This window comes from Channa argus, chromosome 17 (assembly GCF_033026475.1).
Source record: "Channa argus isolate prfri chromosome 17, Channa argus male v1.0, whole genome shotgun sequence".
Classification (NCBI taxonomy): domain Eukaryota; kingdom Metazoa; phylum Chordata; class Actinopteri; order Anabantiformes; family Channidae; genus Channa; species Channa argus.
In genome coordinates, this window is record NC_090213.1 from 13,026,201 (window position 1) to 13,043,565 (window position 17,365).

At 39.2% G+C, this 17,365-nt stretch overlaps 1 protein-coding gene across 3 annotated transcripts; it reads right to left on the minus strand.

The window, feature by feature from the left end:
- Positions 1-265: 265 nt before the first annotated feature.
- On the minus strand, positions 266-15,444 carry vegfab (vascular endothelial growth factor Ab). Of its 3 annotated transcripts, XR_010911216.1 has the most exons (9): positions 14,810-15,444; positions 12,997-13,039; positions 11,887-12,083; positions 10,842-10,918; positions 8,602-8,625; positions 6,119-6,193; positions 4,381-4,524; positions 2,361-2,471; positions 266-1,838 (listed from the first exon to the last, which is right to left on the minus strand). XR_010911216.1 is itself a non-coding variant. In XM_067481598.1 (8 exons), exons 1-8 carry the CDS (start codon positions 14,861-14,863, stop codon positions 2,450-2,452), a joined length of 636 nt encoding a protein of 211 aa, XP_067337699.1. In that variant the 5' UTR covers positions 14,864-15,444; the 3' UTR covers positions 266-2,449. The 3 variants fall into 3 exon arrangements, 2 of the variants coding, with proteins under 2 accessions (XP_067337699.1, XP_067337700.1); XM_067481598.1 differs by having other exon boundaries at positions 266-2,471; XM_067481599.1 differs by lacking the exon at positions 6,119-6,193 and having other exon boundaries at positions 266-2,471; positions 14,810-15,440.
- Between the last annotated feature and the right edge of the window lie 1,921 nt (positions 15,445-17,365).

Sequence of the window (17,365 nt, forward strand, 5' to 3'; positions counted from 1 at the left end):
ATGCTTACAGCATTTCTAAATCTCATCACATGCTCTCTTAAAGGACTGTCTGCAGTCAGAGTTAACAGATAAAATTACGGTACACGTCTTCAAAGTGCCATTTTATTCATATGGATGAATGTCTGTCTGTAATGAAAAGCGTGCGGGAATTCATTACTTTGGTCTATTTTTGTTCAGATTACATTTTGCAAGGGTTCTTACTAAATGTGTGGACTTAAACATGCCGCCAAATTAAATCTCTTGAAAACAGCATTCACAACACAGCAACCTTTTCCTTATTTTATATAAAAACAATATAATTTGAAAATAAATATGCTTTACTGTTTTACATTGAAAGAGAAAACATGTTAATAGTGAAGAAGAGACAAGAGAACTAATAATGAAGACTGATGGCAGATCCCAATTTCAAACAGTGGTGTTGGTGTGGTAGTGTATGCTGAGCTGCTAACAGTAGTTTATTTGTATTTATATCGCATGGGATGGACAAAACACAGGTCTGTTTGGTACATAAATACTTAAATACAACTGACTACAACCTACACATGTATCTGCAAATGAACACACATTCATACACACATGTACACGAACACACAGTTAAAACACAGCACCCACACTCGTCAATAAATGGGGATGAAAACTACAGGAGGAGATATCATCAGGACAACAATACAAATGATCCATTCAGGGAATGTTAACAAATCAGTTTGGATTTTTTGCTGTTTTTTTTTTTTGTTTGATACAAAAGGATCTCTTTGCTGAGAGTAATGATCAGTGACCTTATAAGGGGGTGTGATAACGCCACAGATACATAACACTGCACATATAAATAGACCAAATTAAATATGGGTTGAAGACTGAATACTGAAAAATAACATTATAAATTATCTAGAATGGATTATGCCATCTTAAGTATGTACAAGTTCAGAGAAGAAGATACGTAATAAATGGATTCTGTATTGAACTAGACCTAACAAAAGTACTCTGACAATATCTCTTCTGTAAAAAGAAAAAATAATAATTTAAAAAGCACTCAAAAGATTTCTTAGAACATCTTGTGTGGCACATTTATAAATGGAATCAAACTACAGTATAAGATGATTTCAGTGGTATTCCACAGAGATGGGGGTCACAAGTCACAAATGTGCAAGTCTCAAGCAAATTCCAAGACACTGTGTAGGTCGAGCAAGTTGCTTACGCCTTTTAAATCTTAGTCAAATTTAGTGGTAGGAAAACCTGAACAGCTATCAGTCATGTTTGAGAAATATTAAAGAGAAAGTAACAACTAAGCCCCAATTACCGAAGTAACTGCTAAATATCTTTTACACATCTATGAGACGTTTCTCATCCCTTAGAGACTGTTCAACAATATATATACTGCAGCACTCTCATACAGACTACCCAAACATTCATGTAACCTACTCATAAGCCAGAAATTAAACTGGCTTCATTTATACACAAACTACCTGCTACTGAGTAGCTTGCTCAGCTGACATTACTGCGTTACTATAAAAAGTAATAATTATCTATTACTTTGTTAAAACTTCCAAAACTGTACACTGCACATTAAATTATGTGTTAATCAAATAAAATGACATATTTAAGTCAAGTTTCAAGTCATGAATAAGTGGAGTTGAGTCTTTTATCTGTGTCAAATAAAGTCCTAAAATTTTGACTCAGGTTGGACTTGAGTCCCCCACCTCTGGTATTCATTTATCACATAGCAAACATAACTGCTATTATTAATGACCATTATCCCTGTATAAGTATATATGGCACTCCGGAGCCTCTTCTCTTCTCATGTAAGCCGACAATAACATTGAAAAGTGTCCACGTCAGTCCTGCAGTGTCCATAGGGAAAAGAAAGCAATAGGAATATGAGTTTTCATCAGCCGTCCCAATTGACCTCCCGTTTTACTCCAAAGGCAGAAGTAGATACACGATAATCCATCTGTCATTTGTGAAAGGAGAGCACTCCCATGTCCTCTTTAGCCTCACCCGCTGTTTTAGCGGTTAAATATATCTTAGATTGAGAGTTTTATGAACCACAACCACAGTAGACTCAAATCCAGTGAAGTAATTGCATATAATGAACTGACAAGACTACACCTGCACTGGAAGCCAGTTAGAGATGCGAAACCAGATGGCGACTATTTGCTTTTTGTCAAATGATGGGTTTGCTTATTTTGTTTCTGTAGCAGCATTACAATTCAGTTCTCTCTTTTCTTTTTATAATAGTCTATATACACACAGATATACAGTGGGAGGAAACTTCAGTTCTTTGTTCTCTCTTAGTTAGTCCAAGGGGAATGTTTTCCGTCATAGAGAATTCCTCTGACACTCTCCATAAAATTTGAGCTTACGGTTCAAAGGTCAAAGTGCTGTGCTGCGAAATATCACTAAAATATTCCTTCATCTTGTTGTTATTCCACATCTGATGCGACAATATCTCTCATCTCCTTGGCTTGTCACATCTAAAAAGATAACAAATAAAAGATAAGTCAGAGATTTAAGTCATTTTCTTATATACCAGTTCACATAAACACATAAATAGCCTAAATAACAGCATCAGCAGCTGGGCTGACTGCATATCTACTACTTTATGGTCCTCTGCATCAATCATCATCGTTCATTTTATCTGCCTTTATTTATCATTCTAATTCAAACACATTATAATATTATATATTGATATATTTAATATTTTAGTAGTAGTGGCTGCTGCCTGGTAGTAGGCAGCAGCAGTGCTGAAGCCCAACTGAAGTCTGAAAACAATATGCCATTATACGGGTGGTTGGCTCCAAAGAAAAACTTCAGAGAGAGGCAGATTATATGTTATTTTATTAATTTCTGACTTAAGCCCGATTTATCACCTGCCCAAATCTGCAACAGTCTGGGCAGACCCAAAATCTGTGCATGAATAGAGTGTGCATAGGGTTTGGGTACCGACTGCCCATGTGCTTGTACAAAGCTCATTTTATGCAGTGTTATGCATTTACTACACAAACAAGGGGTTTCCATCAATTTTCTCATCTAACTCTTCGTTCGGACCAGCTGTGGTGTTTTTTCCACCAAAGCTCAGTTGCTGGTCACCTCAGTTCAGTGCTCACCTAGCCAGTTTATTAATAAGCAAAGGTAATGCCACTTATTTGCTCGTGCTCTCAACCTGCTAAGGCTCAAGCTAAAAACAAAAGAAGCGGTGCTGCCATAGGCACTACCATACCCAGCCGAAGCTTCCTGATGCACCGCAGGCAAGGCAAGGCCTTTCTGTATGGCCTTTCCCATCATGCCTGTGAGCCCATGCTCCTGCTGCCAAATGGTTCATGCCATTTACATTCAGGTCCTAGGGCCTGTTCACACCATGCCCCTTCAAGAGCCAGCTCATGCCACTCCACATCCCTTTCAGTTTCAGCCAACTACCACATTTGACGTCAGCCTAGAGTTTGCTCTCCCTGTTGACGCCTTTTCTTGCCTCCTCCCCCTTAACACCTCCAAGTCAACACCCAAGGGCCCTGCTTCCATCAATACTTAAAGGACTCCCAGTGGCCCAACCCAGGTCTCAGCTGTACAGGTGTCACCCTCTCCAACCCAAATCCTTCACCACTAGTTCACACTATACCAGCATTCGAGACACCCCCAGTCCATGCCATGCCAGAGACAGCTCCCACTGTTTGCACCACAGCATTTCCGTTTCAAGCCATACCAACATTAGTCACAGACAAAGCCACGTAAGCTGTTTCTTCCTTTCCTGCTGCTGACTTTAGTTTTTATTATACAAACATGAATTGCAACATTTTTCTCAACTAACTCTCAAGATCAAATGAGCATATTTCACACAATGTTGTTTTATTCCTTTAAAGGCTGCTAAAAACAGATATATCTAATTTAATACTGTCACAGCTCTCTTAGCTCCTTTGTCTTGCCTTTTATTTTGCCCAGTCACTTTTTTCCTTTGCTCAGTAGACCAGGATGGCCGAGTGGCGTTGGACTTAAGATCCAATGGGTAATTGCCCACGTGGGTTCGAACCCCACTCCTGGTAAACTGGGGGTGTATTCCACTATAGATGAATAGTGACACTATTGATAACAACACAGTGCTAATTGAAAAACACAGACACACAAGTGAGAGTAACACTTATTATTATGGGGAGGCTGTAGATCAGTTGGTAAGGCAGTTGTCCACGGAACACAAGGTCAATAGTTCAACCCAGCGAAGTGTGTTGAAGTGTCTCTGGGCAAGATACTAAACCCCTAACAGCCCTTTCCCATCCCCAGCTGTGCAGTGCTGGTCTAAGCCAAATAGAAATCGGGGGCTTGGATTTTAAGTAAATTGAATAATTACAGATATCAATATGATTCTCAGCTCTCTAAAATGATAGCACTTACTTGCAGGTCCTCTCGTTGAGCTCTAGCTGACGTTCTTTACAGTATTCATCGGTGTGTTTGCAGGAGCATCGGCAGGTTAGGGGATCCTGAACAAACAAACGCTTTCTTCTATCCGGACAGTGATCACAACATGGGTCACACGGACTGGACACAGAGAGACAAAGAGAGATGGGGAGGGAGAGGGAGAGAAGCTGATTATCATTGTGTACTATGATTGTTCGTAGAGAAAGGTTAACCTTAGGTCATCCCTTTCATATGGTCCAGTTTGCTCTTCCGAGCCACTGCCTGACAAGTTGTATTGCATGTGACAGTTGGACAGCATTGCACACAAGTTCCCAGAGAGTTGGCAAACATTTAAGGTGTAAAATGACCCTCCTGCACACCCCCAAACCCTCTATCATTGATTGGGCCACTCACAGATTCCTTGTATGTGTTAGACATGCAGTAAGCAAAGCTCCTGGGCAGTTCATGCAACACAAAATGACACTTCAGCTTTGAACTGGGAGTTAATGACAGCACACGCCACGCTCTCACTTTTACAGCTCTTGATAAAGAAAACTCAAGGGTCTGCTTGGTGTGCTATTAAGAAAGATTTCATTTTATTGAATAAAGACTATGTTTCTGACAGAGAGCCAACAGATTCAGAACAAAAGTTTAAAGAGGTTTAAATGTCATTTGTTATAAGGAGAAGATGAAGGCTCAAATACTCTAGTGACATCTTGTAGATAAAAATTACACATGAACACAGAGACATGTATTCTTTCACAATACGAGTACTGCACAAACATGAGATCATCTTTATATTATTTCTAAATAAAATACGGGTGCTCTTGTGAGGTTTCAGAGACAAAGGTAAACAAAGACAGAAAAAGAAATACTTAACAATTTTCTGGTTTACAAATCCCCCCTAGCAAGAGAAAACAAAGCAATAGATAGCCATCACTCATATCTTCACATTACATAAAAAGTACCAGCATTATGCAAAAGACAGCAAAACCTGTTTGTAAAGATGAAAAGAAGAAGAGTGGAAAGGAGACAGGGATGAGACACAGCAAAGCAGTACAGACTCAACACTGAACACAGGACCATGATTACAATCCTGGCGATCCCAGCCCAGATAGAAGAAGAGTATGAGCCGGCTTGCAAAGCCATGCTGGTGGAGCTGTGATCTGTTTCAGTAGAAGGTTGAACCTACAGCTAATAGCTGATCTAAGATCGGTTTATTCCATCCTATTTAAAAGTGTATATTATTAATCATCTAACTAGCTATCTAACAAGATGTTAGGTGTACTTAGAGTAAAAGTGTTTTTTCATGATACACTGCTGTATCTCATCCCAACCATCATTCCAGAGTCAACTACAAGAAGTGACATTCTTACGAACATTGTGCTGGTAAGGTTGGGAGGAGATTAGATTAGGATTTTGAGGATGGAGTTGGGTTATGGCTCATTTCTTGTGGGATATGGCTAGTAAGTCTGCTGTAACGCTGCTGAATTAAGTTTTGCTAAAGCTAGATTAGCAAAACACGTTAGCAAACAGGGCAGTTTAGACACGAATATTCTCAGTATGTAAAACATGACTGGAGAGACAACGTTAGAACAATGCATTGAAGCAACATGCTATTTGATGCGGCTAACGGACAAATTAAAAAGGGCAAAAGAGCTCCTCCCAAATAAGCTTAATTATGAGAAGTGCAACACTCAGGTGCAGGTAGGTGGAGAAGGCGGAGCTGACATACGCATCATGAATTGTTTTGTCACGGTTTTTCTTTCGTTTTCTCTTTAGGCCTTTGCCCTTGCCTTTCCGGGATTTTCTGCAAGAGAAAGAGGACAACAACGCAGAGAGATGCCTGAGAGATTGAGCAGAGAGGACTGATAGGTTAGATGAAAATCTGATCGATTAATAATCTGTTTTTGATTTTTTGTAAGTCAAACAGCCAAAAAATCAGTCATTCACACACGTTATTGTTTAATTATTGTTACTGACTGATTTGTTTAGGATAATAACAGGAGAAATGTATCACGGAGCGTTAACACTAGTATCTGTGGAACATTTCCAAATAACTAATAATATATATTAAATATCTAAATAGACATGATTTGAGTGTCTTGAAAAAAAAACTTTTAAAGACACACCTACAATTATGCACCTCAAACTATGTGGTCTCTGTCCCATAGCTTGTGAATGTGATGAAAAAAAAAAACTTTTGTAGAACATTACAATGACACTGTGAGAGTAATAGTCTGATGTTTGGTTCATGTGGTTGTTCTGAAATGTCCCATATGAGGATTAAGGACAATAAACCCAGTCTTCCCAAAAACTGTATCTTACAGCCTATCTGGGTCAGCTCTTTATGGCTGATTCAGGCACAGCACAATGAGAACGAACCACTGAATGCTTATGAAGCACACACCTGGAACTTCACAGGTGCAGTCTGAATTAAAATATCTGTCCGTGTCCTAATATGAGTTATGTTTCACAACATCTGCTGTCTCTGAGGTATACAACTACTGTAAGCAAAAGGTCATTTTTATACATACACAGAAATGCAAAACAATGCTGTTGACACATATGGATGTAATATACATATTTATGGACATAACACACCAATGCTGATTTTGTAAATCAAAGGTACAAATAAATAATAACTTCACCAGGCTATGAGAAGCCAATGCATAAGAATGCAAGTATATGTGTAGACACACCATACATTTGTTAGCCTACTCTCAGTTGGTAAATCTTAGTCTAGGGAAATATTGCATTTAAAGGTTAGTTTTTCATGCCATTAGATAGCAAACTAAGAGTGAACAGCCGTGCTCACAGCTCAAACAAATGTCTCAGTCATTTTTAAGCACCTAGATTAATAGTCCCCAACTCTGTGAGGTTGCACTTAGAAACACTGCTGCTTTGAGCTTATCGCCATGCTAACGCACGTACAGTCGCAATGCTTGCAGGTTGATGTTTAGCAGGTGTAATGTCTACCATCCTCATCTTATATCAGTGTTTGCATGCTAACTTTAGCTAATCATCTAAAAGTACAGTCGAAAATGATACAAATGTTATTCATTTTGCAGGTTTGGGGGCACAAACTAAAGAACCTTTGACTTGCTTAATGAAAGGTCAAGTTAATATCATGTGCAGAGCATGTACATGAATACCAATTTTTAGTCATCCTTTAGCTGAGGTCAAATGGGGCTAAGCCCTGCTAGCACTGAATCAAAGAAATTATTCATTAAGAAACTGGATGTAACCACCATGTTGTAAATGTGAGGTTTCCTCTTTTATTTGTTCAAAATTCCGTTTTAATGTGGAAGTTGACTAGTTTCACAACCTCAGCAGGACGACTTACCCCTACAGCCACACAGACCTCATTGTACTGAGAGTTTAAATGTCTTCATTACAAAAAAAATTATAATATGAAAACATCCGAAACATGAGGTGAATGACCCTCAGATCATCACTTTGTAATAGCACATCACTATAGTTGGACTCAGTACCAAGTAAGACAAAGTTAGAGGAGGTCTCAAAGTCCCTTATCTATATGAAGGATAACTTTACATAAAATAACATAAAACACAACCACCTTCAAACAGAAATATTAACAACTGGCATTGAAAGAAGATTAAAGGGTTTTGATGACCCTTAGCACATTGACTTCTGTCGCATAGGAAAGGAGGTTCATTCAAGAAAGGCTCATAAACACAAACGTTTAACAGGTCTTAAAAAACACTGTTATCTATATCAGTGAAGCCATGAACAGAAGTAAACACTAAAGAAGAGAGGAGAAGAATATAACGATGAGACAGAAAAGAGAGTAAAGGTGTAAAGCAATGGGAAAGAGAGGGCACTGACCTCAACTAATATGTCACTAATTCACCTGAGTGAATATAGTTTCCCAGTGTTCAGCTGCATGCTAATCTCAGCATAACAACATTTTATGTGCAGTTTCAATGCAATATTATCATTGTGGAATGTTTTTGGGGCAAGTTTTGTGTATGAAAGAAAGTGGAGAGACTGAAGAAGAGGTAAAGAGAAAATGATCATAAGCATATAGCATGTATTATCCCATATCAGCATATGTGATAATGTAGGAAGGATCTACCGACTAAATGTGTGAGTGTGAAACTGTGTTTGCAACAAAACCGAAAACAAAAAAGATCAAATCTCACATCCCCATTGATTCCCTTGAAAAATCTATTACAGAAAGACTGCTGTACTCACTTTTCTTTCACTTCTTTCTTTAACCTGAAAGGCGGGAACAAAACAACATAGCATTAGATCATAGCCTGCTTTTGTTTGCTGGTAAACAGATACATATTGAGATATTCAGAGACCAGAAGGATCATTTTCACCATAGGTGGGCTCACATCAATCTTTTCAAATCATGTTACAGCATCATCATCATCCAGAAACTGTAACAAAATTTCTTTTCACTTTTCAAATGCTTTCTGCAGCAAATTAACCAGATTTGTTGGGAAATAATAAGTGTCTACAGTCGTACAAGGGCACACAAAGGGGTCTGCTCTCTGATGGATACACACAAATAAACATAACTACTATTGCAAGTGATCAGTTTGTTTCACTTCTTGTTATTGTGACGACTCCTGCTGATTAAAGTGTGGAGCAATAAATCCGCTGGCACACTCCAGGGGCAGCAGTTAGCCAAAAGTGTTAAGAAACAGTGTGGTGCAATAATGATGAGTAAAATAATTCTACCCTTAATACAGCATGATATTACTGTATATGTGTATGTATGTATAAATGTTTGCATATTCTTTGAGGCTCACCCATTGTTTGCAACCACAGTAGATTGCATGCACTGAAAGTGATGAAACGACGTAGTAATACGACAAATAACTCATTTAAAAGCAATTAAGCTATGTGGAATCATATTCAAAGTAAAAGCGGAGTAGTTGTAATGGCACAATGTGCTCAAGCAATGAAAATAAAAGACAGACTGGGCCTTTAAAGGATGCTAAAGGGAATTATGGTTTCTGATGCACAACAGGCAGCACTTAAATGTAAATGTTTGTAAATGAATAATCCTTAAGACATTCATCAAACAAACATTTTCTATTCAACAATTTGATCAAAGTATATATAAGTTTTATTTTTAGTGGCAGAGTCCACCATTCAATTAAAACTCCCTATGTATTATGTATTAAGCTGTAATACTGTACTTTACCACTAAGCGTAGTAGCACAGAAATTGCAAATAAATCAAAATGTAAATGTCTAATGTTCTTAATTATTGTACTTTATAGTGTTGGTTTATGGCAAGACACATATTTGCTTTTTCTTTTTCAACTATTTGGCAAATGTAACATTTTAACAATAAGCCAGTAATCAAACATTGCTTTAGGGTAAGGTTCTATAACAACACAATAATGATGTCACTAATTTAAAACAGCACTAAATAGATTTATTACAGCTTCTATTTTTATAAGGTGTCCTAAAGATTTACAGCCATGTCTATATGGTTGTTCAGTGAGTATTGTGGAATCACAAACATTTGTAAAACAGAATAACAATTAAGTTCATGGTGACCTTTCTTAATAGTCTAATGTTGTATAAAACTTGCCCTCCTTTTTGTTTCTTTGGTGGATTTCCCTAAATGTGGGAGGACGATCCATGTACTCTTTTGTGCTGCTTTGTCACAGTTTACTCCTTTATGTCAAACTGCTCAAATCTCAGCCGATAAATAATGAAATTTTGACAAAACATCAGAAGAACATCTAAACACCTACTACACCATACAATTGAGACTCCAAAGCAAGACAGGGTGACATATTTATTAATAATTGGTCCAGACATGAATATTGTTATTTGTAGGTCTCTCTTCGTTTCGCTTTTAGAATAAAAGGAATATATGAGTGGCCATTTACCATTTACCATCTAATTTTTAAACAACATGTTACACTTGTACCCCAACAGGACTTAGTAGATTGAGTTAAAAACATTTTAGATGTCGAGCAAAATGAAAGAACGATACAAATCTGTGGTCTCTAGAGCTTAATAGAGAAAGTCACCTGATTGTGACCAGAGGCCACGAAGAGAACATGCAGCACTTATCTAGGAGATCAATAACTAAGCTATCACACCTATGTAGTTCCAGGAATGACCTCTACATGCCAAAGATATGATGCCACTTCACTCACACAAGTGTATCTCCTATTCTTGTGCAATGTGATTGAATGAGGATAAACTGAAGCAATATACAGGGCGTCTGCTGAGTTATGCTTGAACCTGCTCAGCTCTCCTTAGGATTAGTGAGGTGAAAGAAGATGTGAACCTACCTGATATGGCTTTGTTAAATGTGTCACAGGTAGACTTAACAAAAAAACTTTATATGATGTGCTTGTTTGACCTCTGCGCTGCCACTCAGTAGCACACTGGTTCATGTGTCATTAGTGGTGTTGTGTGCGTTTATGTATGTATGAGTGTGTATTGAGGGTTTCTTACCTACACTCACATGCGCTGTGTTCTGTAAAACTCATGAAAATATCATTTTGTTGTTTGTGTAGTTTTATTCTTTTAATCTGTAAAACAAGAAGAAACAAAATGTCACAGTGCTGAATAGAACACATACTGACCTATAGCATTGATTGTGCAGGTTTTATATGCTGGGAGTTAAAAGAACAATATTTCAAGAATTGACAAAGTAGATGAAAAGTACAGTACTCATGTATAAAGTTCAGAGTTAATGGTTCATCTTTTAACTTTAAAAGTCCTAAACTCTCCAGCTCGCAGATTACAGACAGGTATAATGGGAGTTTTGGAAAAGCTCTTCATTTTCCAACCTGGCTCCCCAGCTGATTCAATGGGGGTTCAGGGGTGTTCAAGAAAGAAAATAAAGAAAAGAGTTGTTGTGCTGAAAGGCACCAACTCTTGATCAGCTGAATGCATCTATTTTAGTGGTGAACATAGCAGAAGGAGACTGAAATTAAGCAGAACTTTGAGTCTGAAGATGTAAAAAATGATATAGTGAACATGCTGGTGTAATGTCACAGAGAATCACAGCAACAGTAAGCAGGAACTGTTGATTTAAAGACCAAAATCTACACACCTCACTAGAAATGTTTATTCAAACCAAGGGCAGAGGCTTCAGTCGTATGTAGGTTTTCTTATTGCTTTCTCAACATTTTTTCCACCTCAGTGATCCACACAGACCCCTCACACAGACATTATGAGAGGCGTCATCAGACTCTTACTGGACCAGAGGTGGAAGCTTTTTCCACGCAGGAGCAGGACTCATTTTTGCCTAAATGTCACACCTGAGCAAGGTTTGAGCTAACTGCACTTGGACTGACTAATGAGGCACTTGTGCCAACTAGAAGGGCACTTAGAAAGTTCTGTAATGAACAAAGGGACAATTGAGCAGTCTACGTGCATGTCTTTTGGGACATCCCAAATTAAAGTGCTAATATTTCCATTTTTATGTTAAAAATAGGTAACTTTAAAAGTTTAGAAGAGAAGAAAAAAAGCACCCCCCCCCCCCGCCGCTGACCTCCATAGTGATGTTATAGCTGGAAGTTGGCGTGCACTGAAGCATTTCATCCATGCAACAGCCAGCACACCGCCTGAGCACCACGCAGGACGGGATGAAGATATGCTCCACCTCATCTGGATACTCTTGGAGAATCTCCACCAGCAGCTCCCGGGGCTGACACCAGCTTTTGTTGTACACCTCCAGTAACGGGATCACTGAGAGACAAAATCACAGTGTGTGTGGTTAGAAGACGGCAGAGAAGCTCTAGACTAAACCACTGACTCCTGAGTACTACTGTGCGGTAACAATAACAAACCGCTAAAAGGAGACTTGAATAAAAAAACTGACAGGCTAAGGATGGAGTCGCAGTGAACAAGATGAAACACACACATGCACACATTCGAGAAGCAGTAAAAGAATTATATCTAGGAATCTATAGATCTGTAGAGTTATAATCGCTGGACTTTAGTGTCACCCATATTTTTATAGCTTCATTGTAGCTGAACTTCACTACAGCTGAGCAATAATAGCCTCTAGCCTGCTTTTTCACCTTCACTCTACCCCCACCCCCGTCAGCGATTGCAGGAGATCTGCTCTTGAGTAAGATATTAGGACACAGACAGACAACACCTCCAAATATCACTAAGAGCGTTAGTGAGCCTAAAACAACCCCCAGCATGACAGCCCTCTGGGAGCCCAAACCAAACATATTGGTCCTGAAGAATATCATAAAGTTCAGCTTCTGATTGTTCAAATTAGATTGGGCAATGCTGAGATTGTGCAAAGTGAAATCGTGGGCCAAGAGGGCGAAATTCCATTCTATAAAAGAGAGATGGATCATTGTAACATTTCCCCTGCTTAACCTCAAACTAAAGGGAATGCTGTACAATTTGAAAGTCTTCCACAGATGAGACTTAAACTGCTCTCATTTGCTAAACAGGGAAAGTTATTTTGGGAGGGGGTGGGGTGGGGGGAATACATCTGGACAGGGTCAAGCTCCAAAGTTGTCCACCAGGAGGCCACCATTCCCCTTTAATGTCAAGGTGAACCTCAAACCAGCACTTTTTATTGCCAGCCAGAAAGCCCCAGAACAGGCTATATTCCCACGGTGCCCTGTGGGACACCTACCGTCATTTGGACCTCTTTCTGTTTTCTCCGGTATGTGGGCACTCTGCAAGGAGAAAAAAAAAGGGGCTGTTAGTTGCACTAAATTGTGCAAGAGCTCAGAAAAACGCTGCCCATGCTATTATCCACAGTTGCGCAAAACATATATTTGCATTTTGACATTTCTGTTGGCCGCTGCCAGAATCTTTAAAAAAAAATTTTTGGACTGGTCTCAAAAAGTAAAATGTTCTTCTAGTGAAATGTTCTGAGTTCATAACTCTCATCCATCTTACAGCTCATTTGGGAATGTGTTCTTGAGTCAAACAATTAAAATATGTTTATTAACAACTTATCCTAGCTAAGATTGCAAAAATTACGTTTTCATTATTATCATTATTATATTCCGCATGTGTTAGGAATAATAAATTATGTCCAAATGATTAAGATCCAGTGTGCCAAAGAAGCTGACTTAACTTATGCTGCATCATGCTACGTGGCAAACTTCATGAACTGTTTCAATTACTCTGTTGGTGTCATTAAAATCGCTGAAACCTTTAATGTATGACCTCACCGCTTCTAGGCAACACAGATTAATAACAGTTGCCAATAAAATCGGTAAGAATTTTAACCTGGCACTTTCCTTCAAAGAAAATAGCTGTCACCGCACCAGTCGGCCACAAAGGGTTTTTGGCAATTTTCCACTTCGCGCACATGTGCTCATATTCCCTAAGTCGGCATTTCGAGGAAAGAGTAAAGAAACTCTTTTTCATTCTTGAATGGAAAAGAAAATGATTGTTTGCAGTCTCCGCCCCCTTCTGGTGGCGTGATGGGGTCCAACATTGTGGGTTGGGGGACCCAGCTCTCTAAAACGCTATATACTGTATTTATGGATGGGTGTCAAGTTGCGAAGACCGGCCTCAAACCAAGTGATGATAGTAGCATCGGGATACTGTCTTACTGTGATTGGGCGGATTAGCTGTCAGTAAATCAACTAGTTATTTAAAAAAACACTTCAATGATCTCAGGACAGATTTATATTTCATTGGGTTTTGGAAAAGATGCGCGGTGAGTTGCAACCTAAACCATCTATATTTCCCTCGAAATGGCTGCTACTGCTACTAGAAATAATTTTCAAAGCCCAATGTTACTGGAAAATGTGCTGCCTCCAGCTGATGTGTGTTGCAAATTTTTTTTTTTTTGTTTTGTTTTTTTTTACCTTCAAACCTTTGCCCAAAGCGTCCCTGCCTGGACACACTGCACTTCATTAATGATTACACGGAAACGTTTTACAGTGCGCTGTCAAACTGTCATTAAAATTCTCCGCTCGGTCTGTATAATCTGTGAGGTCATGCTTGTTTTGTGCCCGAAAGTGTGTTATATTTCTGGGGGGAAAGTAGTACCTTTTGAGGAAGCGTGTGAGTGTAGTCTCAGCACCAAGAGTGAACCTGCTCACATGTCCTAATTCAGAATGGAGCCACTGCGCCTTTAAAGCGTAATAATATCTTCAAGGTGGTTTCAGAGCAGGCCTGAAATCACCCAGCGTCAAACTTCACAACATTATTTTTAAATCATAACATGAGCCGCCTTTTCAACGCAAAACGCATCGCCCGCGAGTGGCAGGGTTAAGGTTTGTGGAGCGTCGGCTTTGCGTAATGCCTGCTTAAATCTGCCCAAAGCCACTATATATTTCGGCGTGTTAAAAACATGTGCTGTGACCTAGCCAAAGCAAAGGCAAGGACGTGCCACACATTAATGACCAGTAACATGTCGCAAAATAGAGGTCGTTTTATGGTTTATTTCTTTTGGCCCACTATTGTCCCTGGAACGCACAACTCACCTTGACAGCTGACAGTGTCAAAAATAATAGTGTCAAACTGTCAATAAAGTTCATGGTGTTGAAAATCCAATCCAAAGATGCGTTTTAAAATCCAAAGAGTTTAATATGGCGATTTCTTCTCAATAATTAAGTTTACAACCACAACACAAGGGGGACCGGCTAAAACTTCTCTAAATTAGGGTTTGGGGGTTGTAATGGCAAATCCATGTTGGTCCCGGCTTTGCAGAATACAATCCTTTGCGCATAACTTCTTCCTTCTCAACTGTTGCCAACGATTTTCAAGATATCCAAAAACACGAGAATCCAAGACGCACAACGTCTCACATTGTTCCGCAGCAGACTTGCTTGCAGGGGTGTAGCAATCCACATTACAAATATCCCATGCTTGTTGCGCCAGTCGTCTGCAAGCGTCTGTCCATTGGAAACGTGTAGCCTACTCCTATGTGCAACTTGAGCCCACGCTGTGAGAGACAGGCTACTTGTCCCAGAAAACTTTGCTCTGGCTGTTTAATTCTTCTGTCACTACGCACTAAGCAGGTCAGCTCCCTCCGTTGAGACAGAACACGTCCAGCTCTATCTCGCTCTCCATACTGCGACTCTGTAACTGTTCCTTCTACTGCCGCTGAGGTTGTAGGATTGGTCGGCCGTTAGTAGGTGTGTCTTAATGCCTCTGTCCCTCTGTCTCATAATTTTATATAGGCTTTGGTGACTCGTGATCACCATAAAGCTAATGAAAAGCTGAGTTCAGATGGTCTATTTTAATTTTAATTTTGTAAAAAGCAACAATAACCTCTCAAATGTGTGTTTGTTATATTGTTATATTAGTGTCCCAGACTGAAACACCATCCACTGTGCCCATGTCTTTAATGCATTTCAGTACCTGGACAGGCTGAATTCTTGCATACAGCACCTGTAATAAGGGTCACTGACTGCACTTTAGATGGATATAATCATAATAATAGAAATAATAAGAATAAGATTATATGACACCTTGTGGCTTGTGAACACATTTTAAGCGCGAAGATACTATCGACACATGACTTTGGAAAGATCATCCTCCCTAAATCTGACTTTGAATATGGAATTCTGACGGATGTGCCCGGACACGTAGCTTATGGACTACGCCAGAATTGAGCATATGTGTGCGTGCTCCGTGCAACGTTTCCGTTGATGATGCACTGCGAGTCATGAGGTATCGCGCCGGTCAGTGTGCGCCACGCACTCATTCGTCAGGAAGGGGAGTTTGAGCCTGGTGCCATCCTTCCCCTGTGGCTTCAGGTTTGGAGACGGGGGTCTTCACGTCCCGCGCAACGGAAATCTCAACCTGACCGGTTGAGTCAGACCACCGGTCAGACATTTCTTTTCACCGAGCAACAGCTGAGAGCTGTGACATCCTGGCGAGGAAGAGAAGGGAATACGGAGGGAAAGCAGATCAGAGAGAAAAGGGGGATTGTCATTGATGCAGACATGCTGATTAATAAAGGAAATAACTGTAGTGACGTCGTTGTTGATGATGACGATGATGATAATAATGTTATTATTATTAATTGATATGCACGCAGCCTCTCCTCTCCAGCATTGGGTGACTTGTATATGTCAGTGGTGAAGTATTCGTATAGTTTACTTAAGTAAAAGCAAGCATCAGTTAGCATCTATTACAAGTAAAAATCCCAAATGTAAATCAACGTTTTATCCCCCTGTGAGTGTTAGACAATTATATTACTGTTTCACTTTTGTTGACGCATTAACAGTAACTTTAATGCTTAAGCTGGTTGGATGTGATACAGAATGTAACTGCTTTATCTACTGCTTTTTCATAATCAAAAATGTATCACATTTAAAACAAATGTAGCACAAGATGACAAACATACAATACATTACTTGAATGAATTCACTTGGATACTTTCTACCACTGTTTTATTTTATTTTTTTGTTATTAATTTGATTTAATGAGTGTTTTATTGCTTTTCTCTCTGCTTTAAGTTAAATTCAGTTTCTTTTCTAAAGGCAAAAACTTTCTCAAATGTGAAAGACATTCAATGCAATAAGTTGCTTACATTCTTCATCCCATTAAATTATAGCCTACAACTAAAACAATAAACCAAAAGTGAACCATAAGGCACCGTCAAAGCTACAGGGTCATTGTTTCAAATCAGTCATGTTGAAGAGATCTAAACATTCTGAAGATTAATGTCTTTATTTTCAAGCCTTTTGATTCAAATTATCTTTATGTTAGTGTCTGTAACATGTCTAAATAATCAAATGTATTCTTGTGACAGCTCTGCACAGTGTTGATGCCCTCTGCTGGAACAGAAGGGTACTGCAGGCTAATTATGGTTTATGATTCCAGCTCACTGACAGATTAATAGACTCTATGGAAAAAGCTGATAAGTATATAATTTCATAAGTTGGGAGCTATGTGCCTGAGGCTTGCTTGCTACAACCCATGCCTTACAGAGCATCTAAATAGAATGAGGGAGGGGAAAAAAAACAAGGTAGACAATGAGACCTTACAGCAGAGAACTGAGGCATGATGGAGCAGGAAAGCAGAGAGGC

Excerpts from the sequence above, each read along its gene's own strand:
- vegfab (XM_067481598.1), bottom strand. The coding sequence starts at position 14,863 with ATGAACTTTATTGACAGTTTGACACTATTATTTTTGACACTGTCAGCT. Across the intron at positions 13,040-14,809 it reads TGACACTGTCAGCTGTCAAG|AGTGCCCACATACCGGAGAA; the intron begins GTGAGTTGTGCG and ends TTCTCCTTGCAG. Across the intron at positions 4,525-6,118 it reads GACAAAACAATTCATGATGC|TCCGTGTGACCCATGTTGTG; the intron begins GTATGTCAGCTC and ends CTCTGTGTCCAG.